We start from the raw sequence: 25,275 nt of genomic DNA on the forward strand, positions 1-25,275 counted from the left end.
TCATCATGAACCTGCAAGCTTCAGCTGCTGCCATCCTTGAAATTGTTCTCCAATTCAACACTCCACTACAAGACCCAGCATCTGAACTACAGGGCTTCCTGGAAACAACACTTCATTTAACACTGAGATTACCTTATCTATACAGCCTCATCCAGCTGTGCATAATCTCTCAGTTATTTCAACCTCCCAGGCCAAGATTATGAAGTAAGCCTTTCTCAATCTACTACACACCAACAACATCAAACAGAGTGTTATGCTACCAGCGCACATCATGGGCAACATCTAGGACTTCATCTCTTCTGTTCTGTTATTACCAGCCATGAACCATGACATTTGGATTGAACTGACTACCCGGCCATTAACGAACGTCAACTTTAACTTCTCTAGACTTACCCACAGTTGACGATTGTAGATTGTGAAGCAAGAGGCCTACCTATTCAAGACTATCTCAACTCACTATGATCTTCATAAGATCATTATACCAACATTAGCCTCATGCTATTTCTCCTCAGCCACACTCTCATGCATTCGTAGTATTGAACTAAAATAGCCCGTAAGAAGTTGGATACATGCTTAACTATTATAATTTTCAGAATAGAGCGACAATGTTGCCTCCACCTGTGAGTATTATTAATGGTCCATGCATTAATTAACACACTTAGTGGCGATTAAGATGTCGGGAGGACTTGCGTCCCCCCGACACCGCCTCGAAAACAGGTCCGACTGACCTCCGGTCGGCGGTCCCGACCGCCTGATTTGGATGTGACTGAACACTGATCGGTCGCATTCTGACATTTCCGTATGGGAGCACGTTTTAAGGCCGTAAACAGGCCGTAGTACAGGCTCCCATAGGGAAATGGGAGGTGGTGTTAATCCCTGCAACCCGTGGCAGGCACCTCAAGATGCCTGCCATGGGGTGCAGTGATTAACAGGGAGGCAACATAGGTGCCACCTCAGCCCTCAACCGGAGGCTGCACACACAAGGGGGCCCTGCTAGGAGCCTCCATACTCGCTGTCCGACAGGCTTTCCATGTCAGAAAGCCCATCATGGAAAGCCTTCCGAGACCGAGTATTGTAATCACAAGAGCGGAAAGACCGCCCTTTGGAGTTAGGTGCTGTCCTCCGACTGCCCGACAGGTTCCTTAAGCCCGTCGGAAGCCAGCCGGGATGACCTGCTGGTTTCCACTTCAACCGGCTGATTCATAATCAGCTGGTTGGAATGAAACTGACGATGGCGGTCGGAAAGCCTCCAACTGAAGGTCGGAGGCTTACCGACCACTATCGTAATAAGCCCCTTAATGTATAGTATTTTTAAGAAAAGCATTTAATAAACCTTTTTTACTGTTTTGAAGCATTACACACTCTCCAGAGGGAAGAAGGAAATAGAGACAGAACACATTGGCGTTTATAATGTTACAGGAATAAAAACATTACAATAGTGACTAAGCCGTTTCAGGATTCACAATTACTACTACTGCTGACACATGAATAAGGTTTTGCAGGACTTTGAATATCATACAGTGTTGTACAATATTATGATTAGGCATGGCTATTTAAATGGAGTCTGCAATCACAAAAGAATTAAGAAAAACAGGTTACTTTGATTTGTTTTCATTCACAGTAAATTCTCACACTCTTCTCAGTTGTTGATTTAGGAAGATCAAGCCAAGCACAACATGGTACAAAGGAGCTCAGTAACAGCAAAACAGGCATCAGAATGCTGAAAAAGAAATAAAACCAAGCACAGGTGACACATATCAACGCCAAAGAAACAACAGTTGTTTTGCAGGAAACATTGCTTGAATGCTAAGGTTGCCTACTACACCGCCAATATAGGGAAGCTTCCAGCAGAAGCAAGAACTCCTCAAGGCCATCAATCACTGTCATCCTCATGCCTTATCCACCACCTACACACTCCATGGAAAAAGGCACCGCGGTAAACAGCTTTTCAGAGAATATCAATAAAATCTTTATTGCACATTGATAACACAAAAACACAGCCTGCTGTACCACAATACCACCACAAAGCACACTCAAATGGACTTGCTTTAGCACCATATCATTCAATGACATTTGTAATCTGGTTGATAATCTGGCTGGCACTTCATAAGGTATGACATCTTCTTTTTCCATTAAATGTGAAATATCTCTGTTGAAGCTCTCAGACTTCTCTTGAACAAAGTCAGTGTCTTCCTTTCCCCAGGCATGTCCACCCCAGACTCCATTACGACTGGATGGAGCATCCCTCAGCTAAAAAGGCCAAACCTTGCCGCACCCTCTAGTCCTAGGCAAGATCATTTAGAAGGCCAAGCAAAAACAAACACAATGCAAGAATGGGTGTCGGCAATGAACATCAGGAGAGTCACCCACAACTTGTTGATAGTGGAAAATCCCTCGGAGTTTGCATTAGCACAAACCTTAACTTGACAACCCAAATTAGGAAGATGAACATTGTTTGGTACCAACTCTCCCTACTTCTCAAAGTGAAGACTTTCCTCCTTGACGTAGACTTCAGAACTGACCTTCAGCCACTAGTTTTCACAACAGACAGAGTCAACATTCTGCTGGAGACTGTTGCAGAATCTGAGCTGGCCCTCTAGAGAAGCATCCTAGAGTTGAATGATTTCAGGACTAAAAATGTTTGACAGGTTCACCCACGCCCATATTGAACTTCAGTGCCGACATCTACCCACCTGCATCCTCTTTGCTGTGTCATCATCAAAATGGTAACCTCAATCACCCCACTGAATGTGTATCCTATACATTTCCAGGGAGATCATGTTTGTTTCGATTTTTGGAATCCTCTGGTAGCAGGATACCTGCAGTTGTTCTCCCAGGAGGCATGATTCTTTTTAAGTATTATTACTGTTAGCTCTTTCTCAGAATGCAACATATTTCCTAGTGTTGGTGTTTATTGATATTGGTTATCATAAATTATCAGGGTGTATCCTTTTCTTCTGTTTTCTTAGAGTTTGACAGGCTATCAATGTTTCTAGACATATTGTGTGCTTCCGCAATATTATATAATTCTTTATGGAGGTCACACTTCCATGGCGTTTGCCCAATCTCGATATCAAGGATGTCACCTGGGCTTCCTTTGGGATGCCCCTCTTCCCATGGAGTACAGTTACTCTCCTGAGGTGTATGCTGCTCTACTGTTTTATCTTCTGGAGAGTGGCACTGCAAGCTTTGGCAAATTTCCCAGTGCTGTCTGACTTTCTATAGGAGTCTAGTGTACTGATTGATGCATGTCACTAATGTACATATGATTGCTTTTGTTTTCAAAGGGTCCTGATTTCGGCTATGTAACAAGAGAACCCAAAAATTCCTTTGAAGTCAGCAGCCTGGACTCCTTCGGTAACCTGGAAGTCAGCCCCCCAGTGACAGTCAGAGGGAAGGTGTATCCACTGGGGAGGATTCTGATTGGAAACATTACTCTCACGTATGTGAAACTGTGGCTTCCTCACAACGACAAGTCTAAATTAGAGCAATCTCAGTGGTGACCGGTTGTGTTCTTTGCTTTAAAAAAGTACTTCCACCTTCTGCGGATTTTGAGGTATAAAAAGGTCCAGCTCCGTGAAAACGTGCACACCCATAACCTGTTACATTTACTTACATTTCAGGTGTTTTTACAGCTAAAACATTATTTTAACATTACGCTTTTCGGTTAATTTTTTAAGTTCTAATTGACAACCTATTTTTTTTTTTAAATCAGGCAAAAACGCCTCCATCTGAGATTCACTCTCACAGCAAACAATCAAAGCATACCGTAATTTTCCCATTTAAAATGTGTGTGACTTTTTCCTTTTTCAAATTAACTGACCTCAGTCAGTGTCATCGCTGCATCTTCCATGAGTGTTTTCATCCAACTGAGGAGGCTTTAATGAGAATGTAGGAAGAACAAAGCAGATGAGAATACAAGAACACAGGTTTAAGACGTCCGGATTTTAGGTCTGGAGACGATGTTTTGTAGTGAGAGGCGTTAGAGACGTCTGGAAGTGTCAGCCAAAAATGAGAAATTGCTAAATAACTTGTGCCGCACACATATGGAGCAATATCTCTTTGGTCCATTTCAGATGCACAGCACAGAGTGATTTCAGTATGCAGGCATTGCACTGTTTATCAGAAAACATTAAACTCTCGAATATGAGGTGTTAGGAATAGAGGGTGGTATTTACTGCACCCGGTAAATACCAATAACTATCAGTGACGTAATTTTTGAGGTTGTAGCTAGGTACAACACATATCTCCTATTCCAAATTTGATACTGGCATATGATGCATAATATCTGAATTCAATATTTATATCAGCGAAAGTTTTGACCTTTTCCCTGGCCTTTTTCCTCACTTGGTTTCATCTGGTGAAATCTGCCAGGGGAAAATCACGGGGTATGATCTTTATCTCACGACACAGACTCCATTCCATATCCATGAGGAAGTGCCTGTTTCCACAACCACTGGAATTTTCCCAACAGCTGATATAGTCCGAAATATGTATGCTCTGTTTCCAATTTATTTTTTTAATCGCAAAAAGATTGCAAAACCAATTTGCCAATTTTTTGCTTACTGCCCCACCTGCTTTTTATACTACATTGAACTGACCGGTCTTCACCAACCAAACAATGACAGGAGACTATCACGACTCCAGTTGATGATACTTTACAAAATAGCATATATAGCTTCAGAGTCAAGGAAATACCAAAGGGCAGGTATGTGCTATACAGATGCTGGTAGCATAACCTTTATTATAATTTAAAATGTGAAATAATTTGCATAGACAATGCAGATTATTTCATGATACAAATATTTCTGTAGAGGGGAATGTTCAGACCAAGAAAATTCTGCAAAAAAATTAAACTTTATTGTGAGTTCTCCTGTCATGGTTCCCTTTTGCTTTTTGCTCTAAGGTATACTAAATACTCTTTTGAAATCCTGGTCTTTGAAGAGTAAAATCCACATAGCCCCCGAAACAAATTAAAGCTCACGTCTTCCAGAACTCTCGCAATCAGACTGAATATAGACCACATAAAATGTCCTTGTTAACATGTGGTATATCTTTGCCCAATGCGAAGAGCATAATGTCACCATTACCATCCCAACTTCTATTGCGCACAGTTGCCACTTCTGTGACCGCCTGACTTGTTACCTTATTTAGAGAATTTACAAAACAGAGCTTGTGTCTGGAAGAGGTGGCAGCAGGGTTCTATAAGGGTAGTGTTTGCAAGGGTAGCCATTGCTGTCGTGCCTGCTGGCTTGACATGTTCTCCAATAGTGCCACAGCAAACCTGCTCCTTTACTTAAGCATGATGGTGTCCATGGGTGATAGAGTAAAAGGTACAGGTAGCTTTATGGGCGGTAAGGTGCATTACTGCAGATATTCTATATGGGAACATTTTGGTGCCAGGCAAAATCAGTAGACTAGTGGTAGCATGACATTTCTCCTCCCAGGACAAGTTCTTCCCATCTCTTTGTGTGGAGTGAAAAAGGACCTGTGGAAAAAGGGAGTGGGCAGTCCTGACAAAACATCTCAGGAGCCAGTAGTAAATGGACATTTTGCCTGTGGTTCTGAATTGGAGTTGTCTGAAGTCTACTTGCAACTTGAAGCTGTGTTCTAGAGTATAATAATAAGCCTAATTAGGTTCGGCTTTTGTACATGCAGAAAAGAAATTACAGATTTTTTAAAGCTGGAACTTAGTTACAATTATTATTTGGAGACAGGACAATTTGTAATCCTCCCTAAAAAAAACATATGACCTTGCCAGCAACATTTTAGCCATTTGTCTTGCTCAGAGTTTTTGACAGTGTGTTACCTTGGCACCTCAAAAATGTATGTATATATTGTGAATCTATATTGATGTAAAATTAAGAATTGTATATCTATACTTAACTATAATCACTTACCTTATCAGTATTTTGGTCAGCAATATTTTTGTTACGATATAATGGTATCACAATATGTACAACTTGACTACCGTACCATAACATAGTCCACAAAGTTAAATTCCCTAGTTCTTAAAAGAAGGTTTAAAGCTGTAAGCCTTTTTGGATTAAAATTAAATAGAGGCTAGGCCACTTGGGTCTCTATTTACTAACTTAATCTCTCCCTGTTCTTTGGAAACCAGGTGAGCTAACCAGAAAATAAACGGTGCAGCTAGAATGAATGTGTTCCCAGAGACAGAGGTCACAGGTCACCCGAAAAATATAAATGCTACCAAGCAAGCATATAATATTCTTAAGACTTAATAAGTACTTGTATTTATTTGTGAGCTCTCCCTTAGATATAACGATCTGCCATTTTGAGTGTAATAGGAATACAAAGAAAAGGTTGGTGTGCACATATCAAAATGAGATTAAAAATAAAATAATTAGTAATTGTGAAATTTAGAAGTGTCTCAAAACACTAATTACCAGTCGAGGTCACTGTAGTAATGAAGCAGGCATGGTGACGATGGTTTCACAAGTTTATTGGTTGTAGGCTACACGGCAGACAGGAGACATAGGCAGATCTCCATCCAGCTCCACACACCCTCCAAACCTTTTGAATACAACAACAAGGCAACCAGGCAACCATGGAACATTCAAATAGGAATGACAAAAGCATTAGAACATTGAGCTGCAGCATAGGGCTACAGCACTAACTGGCACATGCATCAACAATGCCATTTGCGATTCCTTAATAGCGAAAAATAAGGATTCGCTAATAAGGAATAGCAAAATGCTATGCATGTAGAAATCGCTTAAAAATTTGCGATTTCTAAACATTCCTTAATTGCGAGTCGCAAAGTGCGAGTCGCAATTAAGGAATACCTCCCCATTCATTCCTATGGACCTAGAGGCCCATAGGAATGAATGGGAAGACATTCTCAATTTGCGATTCTCAATTAGAGAATCGCAAACTGAGAATGCAATTTCAAGGGTGCCAGGGTGTCAAAAGGACACCCTGTTGCACCCCTGAAATCTGCATATGAGTACATCTTGCACACACACATGCCCCAAGGGCATGTGTGTGTTTAAAATGGAACTTTGAAAAATGCACTTTGGTGCATTTTTCAAAGTTTTTGCAAATTACCATGAAGTTCAACTTCATGGTAATTTGCTCCCCCTTTTAGCGAAATCGCTAATTTTTTTACTTTAATGCATTGCATTTAAGGAATCTCAATTTGAGATTCCTTAAATGCAATCGCAATTTAAGTAATCGCAATTTAGAGATTACTTAAATAGCGATATTTTAGCATTTGGGATGACGCATCCCAAATGCAAAAATACCCGTCACAAAGGGGTAGATTCTGAGAATCTGCCCGTTTGTGACCGGTTTTTGCTTTGATGCATGTGGGCCTAAGTAAAGTAAGGCAGAGAGTACAACATATCCTCTTTTCTCAATAAAGCAAAAAAAAACAAATAAAAAAAACTAAGCAAGAAATAAAAACAACAAGAAAATAACAAGACATGGACAGTAAGAAGTGGTACAGAACATAAGAAATTTAAAATCGGTATCTGCTGGAGATAACTCTAGATCTCATGCTTCTCCTAACAGGAACCTCGGAGGGCACAAGAATGTCATGACTTAGAGAAGAGTCAGAAACAACAAGTGGTACTTTCCTGACTTTAACAATCTTACCGACATTCCACCACTATCCTCCCTCAACTTGTCAACTTGAACAGCATTCCTCCCCACACAGGTGACAGAAATGGGTGCACCAAACTTGCTCTGCCCCTTTTTAACATGTATGGGAGACTTTACACGCGCCAAATCTCCCACGACAACAGGGACAGTCTTATCAGCTTTCTTTTTGTCATACCAGGACTTTTGTTTGGACTGTGAGATAGAGACATTTTCTCTGGCCAAATCCATAGGACATTCAACATCAGATATGGTCTTAACCCATTTATTCATCCAAGTGGGCTTAAAACTAGTGTTGGCCCTCCTTCCCCTTAAAAGTTCAAAGGGAGATACTTTGGACGTAGAATGGGGAGTCCTTCAATAGAACCAGAGCATGCTATCCAACCACATCAAAATTATTAGACTTGGCCCATTTGATACAGTCACCCACCACTCTGTTCATGCGCTCGACGAGGTCGTTAGACTGGGGGTGATGAAGGGAACTCCTTAATGTTACATGACTGTAGAAAAGACTGGAAAATGGCACTAATAAATTGTGTCCCATTGTCCGTGACCATGGTCTCAAGAAACCCTTCCCTCATACACACTTCTTTAAGGAAAGATATGACAACAGCAGAGGAGGGATCCTTGACGAGTTTGATTTCTGGCCATTTTGACCCATAATCAACGAGCACCAAAATAAATCGACAACCACCAGGCAAGATGTCAAGAGGACCCATTATATCCAAACCAACTTTTATGAAGGTCCAGATGGACACTCAATGGGAAGGAGAGGTGGAGTCGACACTTTCAACTCCTTGTCAGCTGTTCGGCACACAACACACATATCAACAACATCATTGATTTCAGCATTCATAGAGGGCCACCAGAAAACCTCATGAATATGTCGCTTTGTAACGGTAGAGCCCAAATGGCCATCATGAGCTTTGGCAATAATCCCATTTCTGAGGCTGTGCGGGGGAATAAGCTTGTCTGAGCTTCGCAAAACTCCACCTTCTAGAGAAATCTCGGACTCAACCTTCCAAAAAGGTTGGAGACGTGGATTAAGAACGCGTTCTCGGGGCCACCCACACCTGACAAACTCACACACTTGCTGCAAGACATCATCATTGCTCAGAGCACTCAACCAGTTCTCCTCTGTGCCAAGATCATGTGTCTGTAGATCGAGTGCAGCTAAGAAACAATCATCAGAGTCATCTTCACTAGAATCTAGGAAACCATGTTCCCCTTCATCCTCTTTCACAGGAAACCGGGACAAAAAGTCAGCCCTGATGTTCCTACCACCGGAGACATGGATGACGTCGAATTGATACTGCATAAGGCGAGACACCATCCTGAGAATCCTGGGGGAACAGCATTTATTGGTGCCTGCACCAAGTATACTGATCAAAGGTCAGTCCTCAATAAGGAAAGTTTGCCCTAGACATATGTGCGAAACTTTTCAAATGCCCACAGACAAGATAGGAGTTCCTTTTTGATGACGGAGTATTGAAGCTCCCCATCTCTTAAGACTCTAGCGGCAAATGCAATAGTATTTTCGTCATTGCGACCATTCTGGGTCAATACAGCCCCCAACCCAATTTGACTGGCGTCAACTGTTATGCATGAGGGTAGATCAGGATCATAAGGTTTAAGTGCCCCACTGTTATTGAGAGATTCTTTCACACGTTGGAGAGCAGACGCACACTCATCAGACCATGTAAACTCAATATCTTTTCTAAGAAGGTAGCATAATTGGAGATACATTTTGAATAATATTCTAAGAGACCAAGTAAAGATTTGACTCCGGTCTTGTCCACTGGTGCAGAAACATGACTAATGGCATCTAACAGCCCCTTCCTGGGTCTAATTCCTTCACCAGAAACAAGATGACCAAGGTACTCAATCTCCTCACTGAGAAATTTACACCTCTCTGATTTGGCCACCACACCATGTTAGTGAAAAATCTCCAAAACCTTGCTCAGTAAGAGGTCATGTGATGGGACATCTTTGGAATGAATCAACACGTCATCTTGAAATACTAAAACTCCCTCAATACCACCTAGTAGATTCTGCATGATGCTTTGAAAGACAGAGGCAGCTGAAGCTAGCCCGAAGGGCATACGCTTGTATTGGAACGTACCTAGGGGTGACACAAACGCAATGAGAGGGCGTGATTCAAGATGCAATTCAATTTGATGATACGCACTAGCAAGATCTAACTTGGAGCAATAGCTTGACCCCCTGAAACACGCAAACAGCTCGCAAATCTTGGGTAGGGGGTGAGAATCAGCCTAAATCTCTTCATTTAAGGACCTCAAGGGTGAGAGCCAGAGAGAAGACTCTGTAGGCTCGATGATGCCTTGATCACACAAATACTTTAGTTCTTTTTCAAGATCGTCCCTGACACTGAAAGGCACACCCCTCAACTTGTGCTTAACGGGAAGGGCTCCATCCTTTACGATGCTCTTGTGTTTGAAACCCCGTATCATTCCCAAACGGTCATCGAAAACAGATGGAAACCTTTCCTTCCACTTACATTGCTGATACTCTTCTGAAACGACAAGAACTTGTTCTTTTGAACCTGGCTTGAGAATCATGCCAAACAATCCTTGGTGGTACCAGCCTAGAATGTTCAATCCCTTGAGGGCAATGTAGATTTTGCCTCAAATTGTTCTTCCCCTGGAGACTAAAACATCTTCGATGTAACACAAGAGTTCAATTTTCCGTCCCTCATATGAAACAGGGGAGCGATCGGGAGGCTCAAGAGGTCTGTCATCCCATGTTTCACTGAATAGTTTCTGTTTTATCATTGTGATTCTGGCCCCTGAATCAACAAGTAAATTTAGAGGTTTATCGCCAACACAGATCTCAACTATAGGATCAACACAGTTAGTTGGATCACCTTCAACTGGTGCAGAATCATGCACATCAGTAACTATTGAGACTACATCAGAATCAGACTCTTGATCATATTCCAGCACGCACCCAACTATTTATTTTTATTTTTCATTTTCAAGCATACTTTTGCAAAATGGCCTACTTTTTTGCAGTAATTACAAACAACATTGGCACCTGGACACTTCCCACCCTTCTCGTGAGGTGGGTTACCACAGCGATAACACATTTGTTTTGTGTTGGAAAAGTTTGTCACATTTTTGCCCACTGAGGAGTTTTCACCAGCAGTATTTCTTGGGGAAGAATATTGAAAGTCAACCTGTTTACCCTTAGCATTACCTATAACAACATTTACAGATTCAAGAGTTTTATGCTCTAGTTCCGTCAGCGAAATCTGGGACGTTTCAATACTTTTCGCTATTTTGATTGTCTCATCAAGAGTGGGGTTACTTAGAGACAATTACTTTTGGTGAATTTGTTTGTCCTTGCATTGACATACAAATTGATCCTTGATCAATTGATATGTAAATGCTTCGAATTGACAAAAAGAGGCAAGACTGCGCAGAACAGAGAGTCAATGTCTTCTCCTTCACCTTGATGTCTTTTAAAGAATTTGTGACGTAAGACCATTAAGCTCGGTTGTTTATCAAACCTCGTTTTGAGTTTTGTGATGGTGTCTTGATAGACGTCAAAGTCATCATCTGGAAGATGAGGTATTTCAGGATGGTGCTTAAAAATAGACCTACCCTCAAATCCCAAGGAATGGAGAAGATGGCATTTTTTGTGCTCACTGCTGAATCTTGAAGCATCAATTGCTCCGAGTTAGATTTTGAAGGCATCAAATCAAATCTCCCATCGAACAGGAGGTTCTCTGGGAGAGTCCAGGAAAGAAGGAGGAGGAACAACAGATTGCATGGTCCTGATATGAACGAAAAGAAGAAAAGAGAAAAAAAAATATAAGATGTCACATAAAAGATGAAAAGTGAGAAATACAGGAGAGAGAAACACAGAAGAGTACTGGAGGTAATAAAACAACGGAAACACAGCAGAGTGAAAGACACTGAGTATGAAGATATGGGTGTGCGAATCACCGTGTGATAATTCGCTTTCCCCCTTTTTTTAACATAAAGAAGGCAAAAGGGTGTGTATCACTGTGTTGAGCTTCGATGTGCAGGATTAAGCTGTGTGGATCATCGATAAGAGGTGCGGATCATCGAGAAAATATCCACATATAATTTTTGTATAAACAAATGGTAGCAAAATGGTTTCCAAATCACAAACAGTGAGCTAGATAGCAATTGCGATGTGGTGATTGCCACATGTGAGACTACACCAGCAAGAAAAGACAAAGGTGTGCCAATCACCGTGACCAGCTTTGCGTGAAAAACTGGAGACTGTCTTATAAATAGTGCCTTTAACTGTATTAGTGTGCGGATCACCGTATAAATATCCGCAGTAGAGTATAAATGTAATGGAGTGCACCTCACCGCACTTCAAACCGAAGGTAAACACAGGAGGAAAAGGTGTGCCATTCACCGTACCCGGCTTCAAAATATTGACTTGAGCGTAGATTGAAGATAGGGCATTGCTAGGCAAATAGACTGGTTGTCAAGCGCCCGTGAAAACCTTAGTTGGAGTTTCACTGTGACGTCAAAATTGTAATGGCCGGCGAGAAATGCATGAGGTGTCCCACGCATAGGGTCAGGCATAGTCAGGCACTTGTTCTGGGTTGCTGTTTGGCGTATGCATGTCAGGCAAGTACAGGCAAGACGTTAGGCCCAACCGATGTGCAGAGTCAAAGCATAGAAAACAGTATCCGTAAATACAGTCAAAGTGCAAAGTTTAAGCGGCGGTGGCAGCGGGCACTGGTGAGGGCACAAATCAGTTACGGGTAAAGTGAAGAGAAACTCGCTGAAGAAATGACCGTGGTTTCCCTGGCGATTCGAGTGGCAAACGGGGAAAGCCAAATAAACAGTCTTACTGCCAAAGAAGGTAAGAACCTTTAGTTTTCTTCAATAGACAAGTCGGACAGCAAAATGCACACGCAGGGTTCAGCGTGTTACCGTGTAGCCAGCTCGTCACCACAAATTTGTAGTGATGAAGCAGGCATGATGAAGATGGTTTCACAAGTTTATTGGTTGTAGGCTACATGACAGACAGGAGACATAGGCAGATCTCCTTCCAGCTCCAACCGCCCTCCAAACCTTTTGAATACAACAAACCCAGCAACAAGGCAACCAGGCAACCATAGAACATTCTAATAGGAATGACACAAGCATTAGAACATTGAGCTGCATAGGGCTACAGCACTAAGTAAAGTAAGGCAGAGAATACAACAGTCACAGAAAACAAGAGAACAGCCCCAGCAAAAGTTACTTTCAGAAAGTCATATTCCATTTTGTAAAAAGGAAATATCAGAGGTGGAGTTGTGAAAGGGGCTAATATTCATTTTTAATAGTCTCTGCATCCAATGTGAAGCCTACAAATGATGCAGAGTTAACCAAAGTTGCTGCCAGCCCATTCATTTGAAGGGGGTTGGTCCCTATTAAAAAAGAGTAATGAAATACATAAAGTGTGGGACACAGAGAAAAAAGGAGACTAAAATCTTAATTTGCTCTCTCTCTGTCACCCAAAATAGACTCAAATCCACCACACAATAGAACTCCGGCACACTTCAGATCCATTTCATATCTGATTTAAGAACATCCTGAGAGCAGAACTCCCTCTCACTCTCTGAAGATTTGGGAGTGGCTGTGTGGAAGGCTGGTGATTTAAAAATGCATTTTGAGTCAAGGCTGAATGGGCCTAACCAGCTGATGCACTCTGGCACTGCTGAGAGCACCACTCCTCATTCCATTTCTATGTGCTATTGCAGCCATTGTGATATTTTAAGTGGAAAGCTTCTGTTATTTTCTCTGGATCCTATCAATTAATTTATCTGTGCAAGTTTACAAGTTTATTTTATTATGAATTGGGACTCCAAAGAGTTCGACATAAAATAGAAGATATACCTCCAAAATCAGCACAACCCTCCTATAAAAGAAGAATGTTCTTAATTTTTACGGTACAGAATTCATTATGTCATATAAAACAGAGAAAAAGCATATGCACAAGAATCCGTTCCAGGGACCTTTCAAGTGCCAAATAAACAGATCCATAACAAATCAGATTACCACCGTGGGAAACTTAGTGAACTTTGGTTAAACATTTATGGTAATTACAGGAATGTATATATACACTACTACAAAAAGAGCTGTAAGGATTAAAAAACGTATAGTAAAAGCGGGGATTTGACAATTCAAGATACAGTACACAATAACCAGCAGCGTAATAAAAATGCATGGATATTAAAAACGTCATAATAAAAAACAGGATTTTAAGATTCAAAGTACAGTACACAATAGCCAGCAACATAATGAAAGTGCGTGGATATTAAAAACGTCATAATAAAAACAAGGTTTTACAATCCAAAGTACAGTACATAATAGCTAGCGGCGTAATAAAATTGCTTGGGAATTAAAACTCATAATAAAACAAGGATTTACAATATCAGAAAACAGTACTCGATAACTAGCAGCATAGTGAGTAGAAAAATTGCAAGTGTTCGGAAACATTCGTAATAAACCAATACTGTTTTAAAGAATATTTAAGAATTGTTTAAAAAAGCTAACATTTCTTAAAACAAACTAGTTCAGAAGAGGGGGCCAGCAGACAGTTACGGGCCTCTTCTGCTGTGGCGATGTTGTACTTTAGAAAACAAAATTCAAGGTATCCACGACATTAAGGTTGTAGTGTGGGACAAACAAATAGAACATGATTTAAGTCTTGTACACAGGAATTATATAAGAGGCAGAGTCTTTCCTGTCAAGTAAGGTCCTCCCAGGCTCCTGTTACAATTCTTAAATGGAGTAGATTCAGCCTAAGCAACAAAATAGCTCTACTTACTCCATGTTGGAGATTCCATAAAACATAAGGCTGAGGTTTTTTGTAGATACAACTCCCTGTTATGCAATGATTATTACTATTCTCTGTGCACAATAAAATATCTCTTTTACGAGAAACACCGTAGATAGTTTTTTAAATTCTGGTTTTCACATGTTTCCGAAGCACTGCCACACTGTCCATCTTAAGGCCGAACATTTTTATGGCTTTTTGATGATTCCTAAAAAGAGCACTTTTTTCCCTTCATGATGACAAAAATGTCCTCGCACAACCCGTAAGGCGTTCTCAGAGCTATTCACTAATGCGTTGCTCCATCTTAAGCAAGCAGCCATAGAGAGCACTTAGGTGGAGAGTAAACCGAATTCTTGCCGAATCACTGCGAAAGGAGCAGTGGGATTCAGACTACAGATTTGGCGCCAAATCCGTCCCTCTACTTTCTCAAATGTATCCCACTCTTGTGCATCTACGGTTTCGCAGGCATTGCTCAGTGCTGGTGGTATCTTTATTTTATAAACTGATAAAATATGTGGAAAATGTCTTCTCCCACAATGTGTATAGAATCGATTGATTGCAGAGGCCTGTGAAATTGCTTTGCCTCTGCATTGATCCATATGATTGCTGCTGGAACACCTATTTGTAAAGATTTTTCCTAAATATGGGTAAAACTTTACTACGTCCAATATGCTCGTTCCCAAGAACCAGTGCATATTCTCTCTGACTCTACATCCCGATACCTAAAAAACATAACTTTGCTCTTTCAAATATTTATTTTTAAGTAGTATTTTTCTGTATACCTAGTTAACGCAGCAAGTCGTCTTTGGAGTCCAAAAGGGGTTAGATCCATTAATATGGTGTCATCCGCATAAAGCAGGCAGCTCAGCTTTAAGTTTCCTAATTTAGGAGAATCCCCTTTGCTGAGCCCCATTCTGCTTGGCAAATCATTAACATAAAGTGAAAAAAGAAGAGGTGCCAGAAGTCACCCTTACTTCAGCCCATTATAGGTCTCTATTTTTCTTGACAGGCCCTGTGTTCCCCCCAATAAAACCTGTGTCCAATTAGAGGAGTGCAGTGCACTAATCAATCATAGGAAATTCACTGGAATCCCCATGGTGACCAATTTTCTCCACAACATCCCCCGATCTACCCGGTCAAAGGCCATAGAGAAGTCTATAAAAGCTGCATATAAGGGCATTCCCCGGCTCATTGGATATTTTTCAATTAAAGTTTGCAGGGCAGTGATGTTATCAAGGGTACCACTATTTTTCGAAAGCCTGTTTGCTCCATAGGGATAAAACCATTTCCGAAAGCCCAATCTTGAAGAAGTGTAAGAATGCTCTTAGCAAACAATTTACCAGTCGCATCCAGAAGAGAGATCTGTCTAAAACTAGCGGGGGAATTTTTTGGCCCCTTTTTGTATAATGGAACAACCATACTTCCCTTCCAGGATAGTGGAATGTCCCCATGAGTGTAACAGAGAACAAATAGTGGATGTAAAAATTCTGCCCATGCTTCCCCATCCTGTTGAATTATGGCTATTGGTACATCGTCCAGACCCATCGCACCAGAGTATCTTGCCCCTTTAATATAACCCTCTCTTTCATTACACGAGGGGGCTCCATAATCACTCCCCCTGGAAAAGTCAGAGACAACATGAAGATTCCATCTGACTGAGGAATTTAGAGCATGCAACTGGGAAATATATGTAGACCATTCTTCATCTGATACCAGAATAGGCTTTGCTTTATCTCTCCCATCATAAAATTTGACTCTTAACACCCAATATTTCCTGGTGTCACTGGACTGAGCGACCTCTCGTAGTTTGACCCAGTTTGCGTCTTCCAACCTTCTACGTTCAGATACCACTTTCCTTTTCCGTACCTGTTAGACTATTAATTTCCCTATGCCTGGGTATTGAGGACTGTTTAAATTGTTCTCTGATCAAGGCGTTAATTTCCCAATTTAATTTTTTAATCTCCCATGATTTAACCACTGGTGTGCAGATCTGGCAACTTGCTTTTTACTTCCCCACGATCTGATTATAGCCAGGATTCTCTCGAACCTTGAAATGGGAGATTCCTGTATATGAATAGAGGCCACATTTTCGAAAACTCTGTAAAAACTCAGGAGCAAATTATTTGACCAAAAAGTACGCCCATTACTGCGATTATATAAAATATTTTTAGCCCTATGATTCCAAAGTTCAGGCTGCTCGAATTCCATATTAACATCCACAGCCAAAACTCAATGATCACTCATGCTTGTTGGTAGTACCTTGAATTGCATGCATACACCAGGAAATTGGTAAGATACCACCATATAATCAATTAGTGAATGACCATATGGGCCCGGTAAGTATAAGAGACAGGGGAGTCCTCTGGGAATCTGCCGTTCAACATCACAAGGTCAAACATTCCCAGATTATGCAAGAGTGACAAGCCTCGTTTATCCGATCTTAAATGGCCGGGCAGTGAAGATTCTGGAATGGACCATACTTCCTCCAACTCAGCGTTTGAAAAAGACATGACAGACCCATTCGAAATTTTAGCATTGAAATCACCCACCATCATAATCCAAGAGCACTCTTCAGAGCTACCTATCCTTTAGACATAGGAATAAATGGATCCAACCAGTGAGTTGGATGCTCACCTTGGGGGAATATACACATTTACCAGGAAAAGGGAAACAGTCTGCCATAGTTTATCTTTACCTATCCTCAACTTCACTCCCATACAACACTTAGAGGGATGAATATAAATCATAGGATTCCATTTTACTTGACAGCTAAGTAAAATTGCTAAGCCACCACTTGCATGCCCTTTTGAGGAGGGTCTAGCTGCATAACAAAATACAAAGAAATTCTCAAAATTAAAATCCCCACAGTTCCAGGTTTCCTGAAGACGAAATATTTTAGGGTTGTCAAGCTTACAATTCGTTTTTCCTACCTCCGCTAGATTCCAGGATTAAATTCTTCCCAATTGGCTACCTCCGCAGCAAGGGCAGTTCTGTAATTTCTCTTGAGCCATTCAGGGTGCCTGCTACCAAACTCCACTGGGCCATCTCATCCTCCACTATGGGACTACTGGGCCTTTGAACTTGGGGGCCTATAATGTTAATCTCTCTTTTTCCTAGACTACTCCCTACTGATATTTTAATGTCTTTAGGATTTATGACACCCATTGGAATAGGGAACCTGCTACCTGGCTCCTGATGGATTTTTCCAAAGTATTCAAATGGGACCATCCGGGGATTCGCAGTTGAAAACACATCTATCCCTCTTTTCCTGACGGAATCTACATTGGCCAGTACTAGCATTGAAACTACCCCTGACGTGAATGTGACTCTAGTGTTTGAGGTGCCACTCCTAAGGTCTAAATAAACCAACTCAATATCTTTGCTTGTTACCAGTCGCAAGTCCTCTATTTCTAATAACAGCTGCAAAAGGGCACTTCTATTCAGTGGGGTCGAATCAGTATCGAACAGGGAGACAAAAGTCAAAATATTGTTCACTTGCTCGGTACCTGGCCCATTGTGCCTCCTATCCGTTGACCTGAGGTCAGATAGAGCCCCCTTCCCCGACCTTCCCCTGGCCAGGATCAAACCGTACTGGGAGAGTATCCCGTCCCGAAGGGGAAAGAGGGGCACCTCCGCTCGCCGAGCCCTGTTCTAACACTGTAGCATATGTATTTGTCAATACATTTCTTGGTGTATGGTCTCTACTGGTTCCTTGATGAGCTGCACCAGTATTGCAGGGGAATCTCTGAATCTCTGCGCCACCCATAGTGACTTTAGGTGACCCTCTTTCTTCCTGACCTTCTTGGCTCCCCAACTTATTCGGCGAGGGGTCCAAAAAGGTCAGCTGATTTCCATTAACCGGCCCTAAGTTATGGCCATCAGTTGATACTGATGGCCCCGAGGACCAGGGACCTTTCTAATTGATGGCGGATTTGTGCTATCTGGCTCCTCAAGTACGATGGGGAACCACAGTTTTTTCTGTTTCTTTTTAGGGATACGTTGAATCCTGTTCTTCTTCTTCCTCCTCCGACCTTGTGGGCCGTTCCTTTTCCTCAAGGCAGGAACCTCCCCAAGGGGCGCAGGGACTAAGGTAACAGTGGACTTTTCAATAAAATGGGGGTTAATCGAGGGACCTGCAATGCTACAAGTATTTAAGTTGCATTTTTTAAAAGAAGGGTATACCTGCATTGGGGACTTAACTGGTGTTACGTTTAAATTTAAATATAAATTGCCCCCAAGACTGGTGGACTGGGCACTCTCTATACTTTGTTTAATTAGAGCTGAGCTTACCAGGGGGCTGCCTCTAGGCGGTGCAGCTATAGAGGCCTCCTTATCTTTCTGCTCCTCTATCTTAATTCCCTGTCTAGGCACCCTATTCCATGTCTGGCATGAACAGCATTCTATAACAAGATCCTTTGCTAACTTACTTGATACTTGGTTAACCGAGTTGAATTTTTGGATCCCCATTAAAATAGGAGAGAGAACCTCTAATATATGATCAGAATTCACTGTGGTTTTCTCCAACAAAGATAACATTGATGAGAGAATTCTCTCCAAAGCATAAAATATCTCTAAGGTACCCGCTCATACATTCTCTGTTGAGTTCACAGTGTCATGTACCCCCTTGTCTTGAGATGCGACTGGTGCCCCCATGTCAGACAAGTCTAATGAATGGACTTGAGACAAAGTAGTGGGGGTACTACTGTACAGGGCGGGCATGTGAAGGCATCCAGCTGATTGAACCGGAGACAGTCTCAATTCCGGATCCACGGTGATTGGTTTTCTTAAATGGGCCCCCAAATCTTTGTTATTTTCCAATGGTATAGCAATATCCGTCAGGGTATAGTCTTCCATTTTCATCACTACAGGGCTAAGGTATATAAACTGTAACACCTGTGGCACCTGCTTGATCAAAATCGACAGGGAAGAATCTGAACTACCCTCAGAAATTCCTCGGGGGTGGATTTAGGATTATCAAACAGGAATACCAGCCCTGCCAATGGTGACAGTGGTGACAGTTCCTTTCCATCAGCATTTTCAGCTGTGCCCTTGGATAAGTCCATTTTCATCTCAATATCTTCCACTCCCACCCGTAAAGCATTTCGACCAAAAGACTGTGATAATAAAGACAATGAGGGTATTTCGGCTGCATTTTGATGGCGAGTATTTAAAGTGGGAGAAGGAGGCACTATAAACTCTGAGAGAACGGGCTGAGCGCCCTCCTCATCCTCCTGTATTACGCAGTTGGCCACCTCCTGGACCCCGTCCTTTGCCACATTACCCCGTAGGGAACTCCTTACACCCTTTGTGAACATTGACATCACCGAAGGATATGTTTTCAAATGTGAAAGGTGCCCCCCATTTTTCCTTCCCCTGATAGTTTTTTTGAGCTTTAGGGGACTAACATGGTCCGGGGAGTAACTGGCTGATCTTCCCTGTGGCCCTGACAGTCCTGTGGGTGAACCTACCAGTGCATTTGCGCGCCCTGAACGCAAGCACCTGGATGGCATCCCCGCCAATTTTCCCGCTGCCGCCTCATCTGATTTTGCCGCTTTTTTCGGCTGCTTCCTTGCTGCTCTGCCTTGCCGAACCTCATCTGGCCGGCCGGCCTCCTCCACAGAAAGTCCAGGGAAAGTCTGCAGTCGCGGGGGACTAACCAGCACCCGGAGCAGGCTCCACTAGGTAGGACAGCGTCTCCTTGGCTCAGACGGAGCTCCTGCTCACCCTTGTGCTCACCGCTCTTTCGTGCTCTCTCTCTCTCAGCTTCTCTCAGCGGCTTCACAGCCCTCAATCCATTCTGGTCATGTCTATCAGGAATTTTGGGTCAGAAACTGTAGGCCACAACCTCAAGGCTGGAAATTCACTCGAAAATGGTAAACATGAGGGCACACCAGGGCAAACTGATGTTAATTTTTGAGGCTGATGCAAGGTAGGGCAACCCTGATTGTTGGGTTTCTCTGTAAAATTCAGTCATTGGGAGACCAGAAAGGCTGCGAAAATGACACAACTTCAGAATTGGATGAAAAGAAGCTCGCGGGGATAAGGAGTGCTACCGGCAGCTGAAGCTGTTTAGTGCTACCGGCAGGTCCGGGGCGCCTCAGCAGGGGTTGTACAGCATGGTTGAATATTGCAGGGTTGAATATCGCAGGAGTGCAGCCTGGGTTCGAGACTCACCCTGTCTCGTGGCTGCCAATCCGCTGCCTAAACTGCCCAAGCTGAGCTCCACAACCTCCACGGGCTCCATTCTGCTCCGCACCGCCGCGGCCTCTCTCCCCCTCGCGCCGCCTGGCTCGCCTCACCGATGCTTCCGGTTAAATCGGACATCCAGTGATTTGCTCGTCCCGCAACCAGTAACTTGATTACCCGTCAAGAAACTATCAGTGCATGCTATCCCCAAGAATGGTTCACCCCTTGGTAAGCACCTGGAGATTTCTGCAATCATTTTGTGAGTTCAGCCCAAAGCCAAATCCACCTCTTGAGAGATCAATCCTATCAGGAATTTTGAATAAGATACCTTGGCACAGGATTCACAAAATTAATTCCTAAAAACTGGTTTCTCCATGCTCACTTGTTAAAGGATTTTAATTGTGTTCCTAACTGCTAAATTTGATTATAGATGCCCCACTTCCTTTTTTATGTGGAGGCCTGCATACCTAAATGGAATTAATTTGGGGTGCCATCATTTGAGTATTACTTTTTGAAATTCAATATATTGATTGCAGCCCCTTACTCAGCTAACATCAGTGAAATTCGAACACAATAATATCTGCAACACTTTTCCTGGGGCTTCATGACTTCAGATGGAGCTGGCTTTTAGCAGGGAATGTGCTTGGAAGGTCCCCAATACAGATTCCATAAATGAATAAATAGATTTTTGGGAGGAGTTATTGAAAGACAAAATGGCAGCCAAGGAGCAGTGAAGTGCCCATTTTGCGAGACGTCGGGAGATAATCAAGATTGTCTACATCAAATAAAAATGACCTAAGTCAAGTCCACATTGCAGGAAAGGGAGAGTAGGTGATTTACTCTTAATCACACAATGTTAAGTCAAGAGCAAAGGCCAAGATTTGAACCTAAGCCCCCAGGTGCTCAAGTCAGCAGCTATAGACGCTGGGTAAAATCGCCTCCAGCTCTATACTTTTAATAAACATCTTGTGATGTTTTGATAAGAGTTCAAAATCCCTTATTGAGTATACTGACAAATGGCAAAATCTAGTCATTATAAAGCCTGATAAAGCAATGTTTTTGTTTCTTTAGAATATTTGTAATTCTGAGGAATCACCTGAAATATTACATAGGTTTGATCTTGCACTTGGTGTGATGGTGACATTGTTGTGGAAGAAGCAGTACAAACCTCACGTTTGTTGATCTCTTTTTCTGGACTGGAACAGCCATTGGAACAGGCTGATGATTGTACAATGCGGGTGCAATTTTTATGAAATCCACATAGAGAGCTTAAGTGGAAGAGTCATCCATGTTTTCCTCCTAAGGATTTGAGGTTTCAAAGCTGAACCTCCAAATTTGGACATGAGATGATGAAATACAGCAGTTATGCTTGTAGAATGTGTTTATTTGGCTTCTACAGTGCATTGTTTGCCGGAATGCTTATTCAGTGACGATAGTAAGTTATTAAAGAATTTGGGTGAAATTGCACAAGGTGTTTTCCTGTTTGTTTGAATCAAACTCTGATGTAACTCGAATATAAATGTTTTGTTAGAAATTATGCCTTGAGTTTGAGAGAGAATCACGCACCCTTTGTCCTAACTCAGAGCTTTCTTCTTGACATCTGCATATTAGGAGCACCGGCAGGAGGATGACTAAGGTGGTGCGAGACTTCCTCTATGCCCAGCAGGTGCAGGCCCCTGTGGAGCTCTATGTCGACTGGCTGCTGGTTGGCCACGTGGATGAATTCATGACCTTTGTTCCAGCTGACAGTCTAAAGGTAATGAAAACTGGTCATCTGAAAAGGTAAGAAACTTACAGGAAAAAGGGTGATGTTCTAATGAGGAAGTTGAGAAGGAGTTGTGTGAAAAGGGCACAATAATTCTACCACTTCTTAATTGTAAGGGATGATAATTATTATCACACAGCAACACAATACACTTGTGATTGTAAGATGTAAGAAATCAGTGAAACCATTGAGAAGCATTTAATTGATGGTAAACTTATCAGAACAGATTTTACTACTGAATATCAACTCCCTGGAAATCGTGTTTCAAGAATATCCATGACAGAGAATCGAGAAAAAAAAATATTGAAAGGTTAGTGCATGTAGGGAAGTATAGATGTACTATTCCTAACTCTGCCTATCTACCTTGAAGATATATGTACCAGATAGGTACATATACGTGGAGTTAAATATAAACATTCTAGACATGCTTACTTTTCAATATTTTTTTTTATATATTTTGTCCTCGATATTGTGTCCCTTGGGTATTCTGGGGTCGAAATTCAGGATCAGAACATGAACATCACCCCTAACCGACTCAATTTGTATCCATTCTTTTCATAAAAACAGTTTGAGTGCTATAAAGATGATGACTCATCCAATAACATGAACCACAATTAGGGGCAAGGGTTCCTATTTTTCAGTGAGTACATTTTCTGACGAGGCACACACAAAATACATATTAGGACAAGGTAAAAATGAAGATTGGGAGAGGGATAAAAAAAATCTATAGATGGCAGGAGAGAAAAAAAGAGAAGGGGGCAAGAAAGATGATAAAGACCATCAAAGGATAGCCATGGACAAAAAGGATGCAAAATCAGTGCATTGAGATGTGACTGCATTTGATTGCCAGGACTAAGAGACAGGTAATGTGAGTAAAGGATCAAGATGCTAAACAATAAAAAGGTAGGACAATCTTATATCAGCTTACATTAACATGAAGTGAAACAACTTCAGATAATAAAGAAATAACAAATGTACATTTGAATAAATATTCAGTTGTATCAGTTAAAGTCAGCTAATATGAGGGATTATACCTTATTAATTGCAGATGTGAGGACAACTGAGAGATCCCGCACATTAATTTATTTAAGTACTTTTCCATTCTGTTAAATGGAAACTCTAGTTCATCATCCTCTCACAGACAGATGTGAAAGGTTCCTTAAGTGTGAAGTGATAATTTATAAGGCAAGCAATCTGTAGTGAACTCCAGAGAGAACATATGTGCTAAGCTGCATTCAAGTGTAAATATTGTAAAAGTTGATAGGGGAAAGTGAATTGGCATATTTTACTAACTAGCATTCATATATGGGGGACGCTAGGTGGCGCTGGACCGTCATGGCCGCGCTTTAGTGAGGCTCTCGCCAGCCGGGCGACAATAAACCCTGCAACAATATCCTACAGGCCAGTTACCGACATTCAACCGATACCGATGGACAGCTAAGGGTCACGGGTCCACTCGGTGCGAGTTCCAAGCCCGTGGGCGTCTTGGCGGTGAAGATATTACCCGTTGCAGAAGGGGCAGCGTGAGGAGCGGACCTTCGGAGCGGAGGCTCCTGGCAACGCGAGACCGGGGATTCATCGGGCCCTGCGAGCAGCGGGGGAGTCGTGGACTGTGGCTGGTGCGGCGGACGCTCTGCTGGACAGCCGTGGTGGGCCCGGACGTCCCCCTCCCTGCATCGCGACTGCCGGTGCCTACCTGATGTGCCGGGCGTGCCAGGAACGCGGAGGGGACCTTGCTGCATCGGGGCTGCGGACGTGGTGCGTGTAAGTACCCTGCCCGCCCGGCCGGACCGCACTGAGGCGGAGGAGCGCGCTTCTGGGCCTGGGGGTCGCCGGGGAGCTGTGGACGGGGGCACCGAGAGCTGCATCGAGGTAGGGGCTGGTGGCAGAGCCCCTCCACTGGCGCTGAGAGGTGGCAGCGGCCCTGACCTGACGGACGTCTCTTCTGGGCCTGGCTTGGTGCATCCCCCGGGTTTGAACCTCGTGGCCTACGGTGCGGAGTGGCGCGGCCCTGTCCTTGCGGGGGCTGAGGAGGTGCTGGGGCTAAACGGAGCGCCTAGAAGCCAAGCTGAGCTGCAGAATCCTGGTGGCTAGAGGGGACCGGTCGTCTAATGAGCTGGTGTTGGCGGTGCGGACTGTGGCTGGCCCCTCGAATTGGTGCTCACGTAGTCGCATACAACATTGAACTCACCTGGCGGACTAACTCTTGGAGATCTAGGCTCTCGTCTGCAGCCGCCATGGGCAAATCGGATGCAAAACAAGCGACGCTACAATTCAACCCCCCCAAAAAGAAAACGCGTGCGTCGCCTACGGAGAGTGGAGAGTCGGGCCCCTGCGAGGAGGAGGAGGTGGACTGGAAAGCTATCCTTCTCGGCATGCAGAAGAGCTTAACATCCATTGACACCAAAATAGACAACATGAACACGCGCCTGGAGGCGGTGGTACAACGGCTGGACCAACACGGAGAGCGCCTGAAAGAGGCGGAGGGGCGAATATCGGAGCTGGAGGATGGCGCAGTGGCTGGTGCAACTAAGTTGACGCAGATGGACCGGCTGCTCAAGGTCATTGCCGACAAAAATGAAGATTTAGAGGCACGCTCCCGACGGAACAACGTTCGCCTGATTGGCCTTGCGGAGTCCAGTGGTGGGGGCCGTATGGAGGATTTCATTGAGCGGCTGCTGATCGATAAATTTGGAAGGGACTCTTTCTCGTCGCAGCTGGTAGTGGAGCGAGCCCACCGCTCCTTGGGGCCTCGTCAGGTCCCTGGGGCCCCGCCGCGCCCTGTCATCATCAAATTTCTGAATTACAGGGATCGGGACGCCGTACTGCGCCTGGACAGGGAGAAACAACCGATCCTGCATGAAAACGTCACC

The 25,275-nt window shown here is 43.1% G+C and overlaps 1 protein-coding gene across 1 annotated transcript in view; it reads left to right on the top strand.

The window, feature by feature from the left end:
- LOC146867922 (protein-arginine deiminase type-1-like) overlaps positions 1-25,275 on the top strand; it is a 468,509-nt gene that overhangs the window by 402,953 nt on the left and 40,281 nt on the right. Inside the window, exons 11-12 of the mRNA XM_085608649.1 lie at positions 3,288-3,442; positions 22,249-22,393. Coding sequence (XP_085464775.1) covers positions 3,288-3,442; positions 22,249-22,393 — 300 coding nt within the window. The remainder of the gene's footprint in view (positions 1-3,287; positions 3,443-22,248; positions 22,394-25,275) is intronic.

Source organism: Triturus cristatus, chromosome 1_2 (genome assembly GCF_964204655.1).
Source record: "Triturus cristatus chromosome 1_2, aTriCri1.1, whole genome shotgun sequence".
In the NCBI taxonomy this organism is placed as follows: Eukaryota; Metazoa; Chordata; class Amphibia; order Caudata; family Salamandridae; genus Triturus; species Triturus cristatus.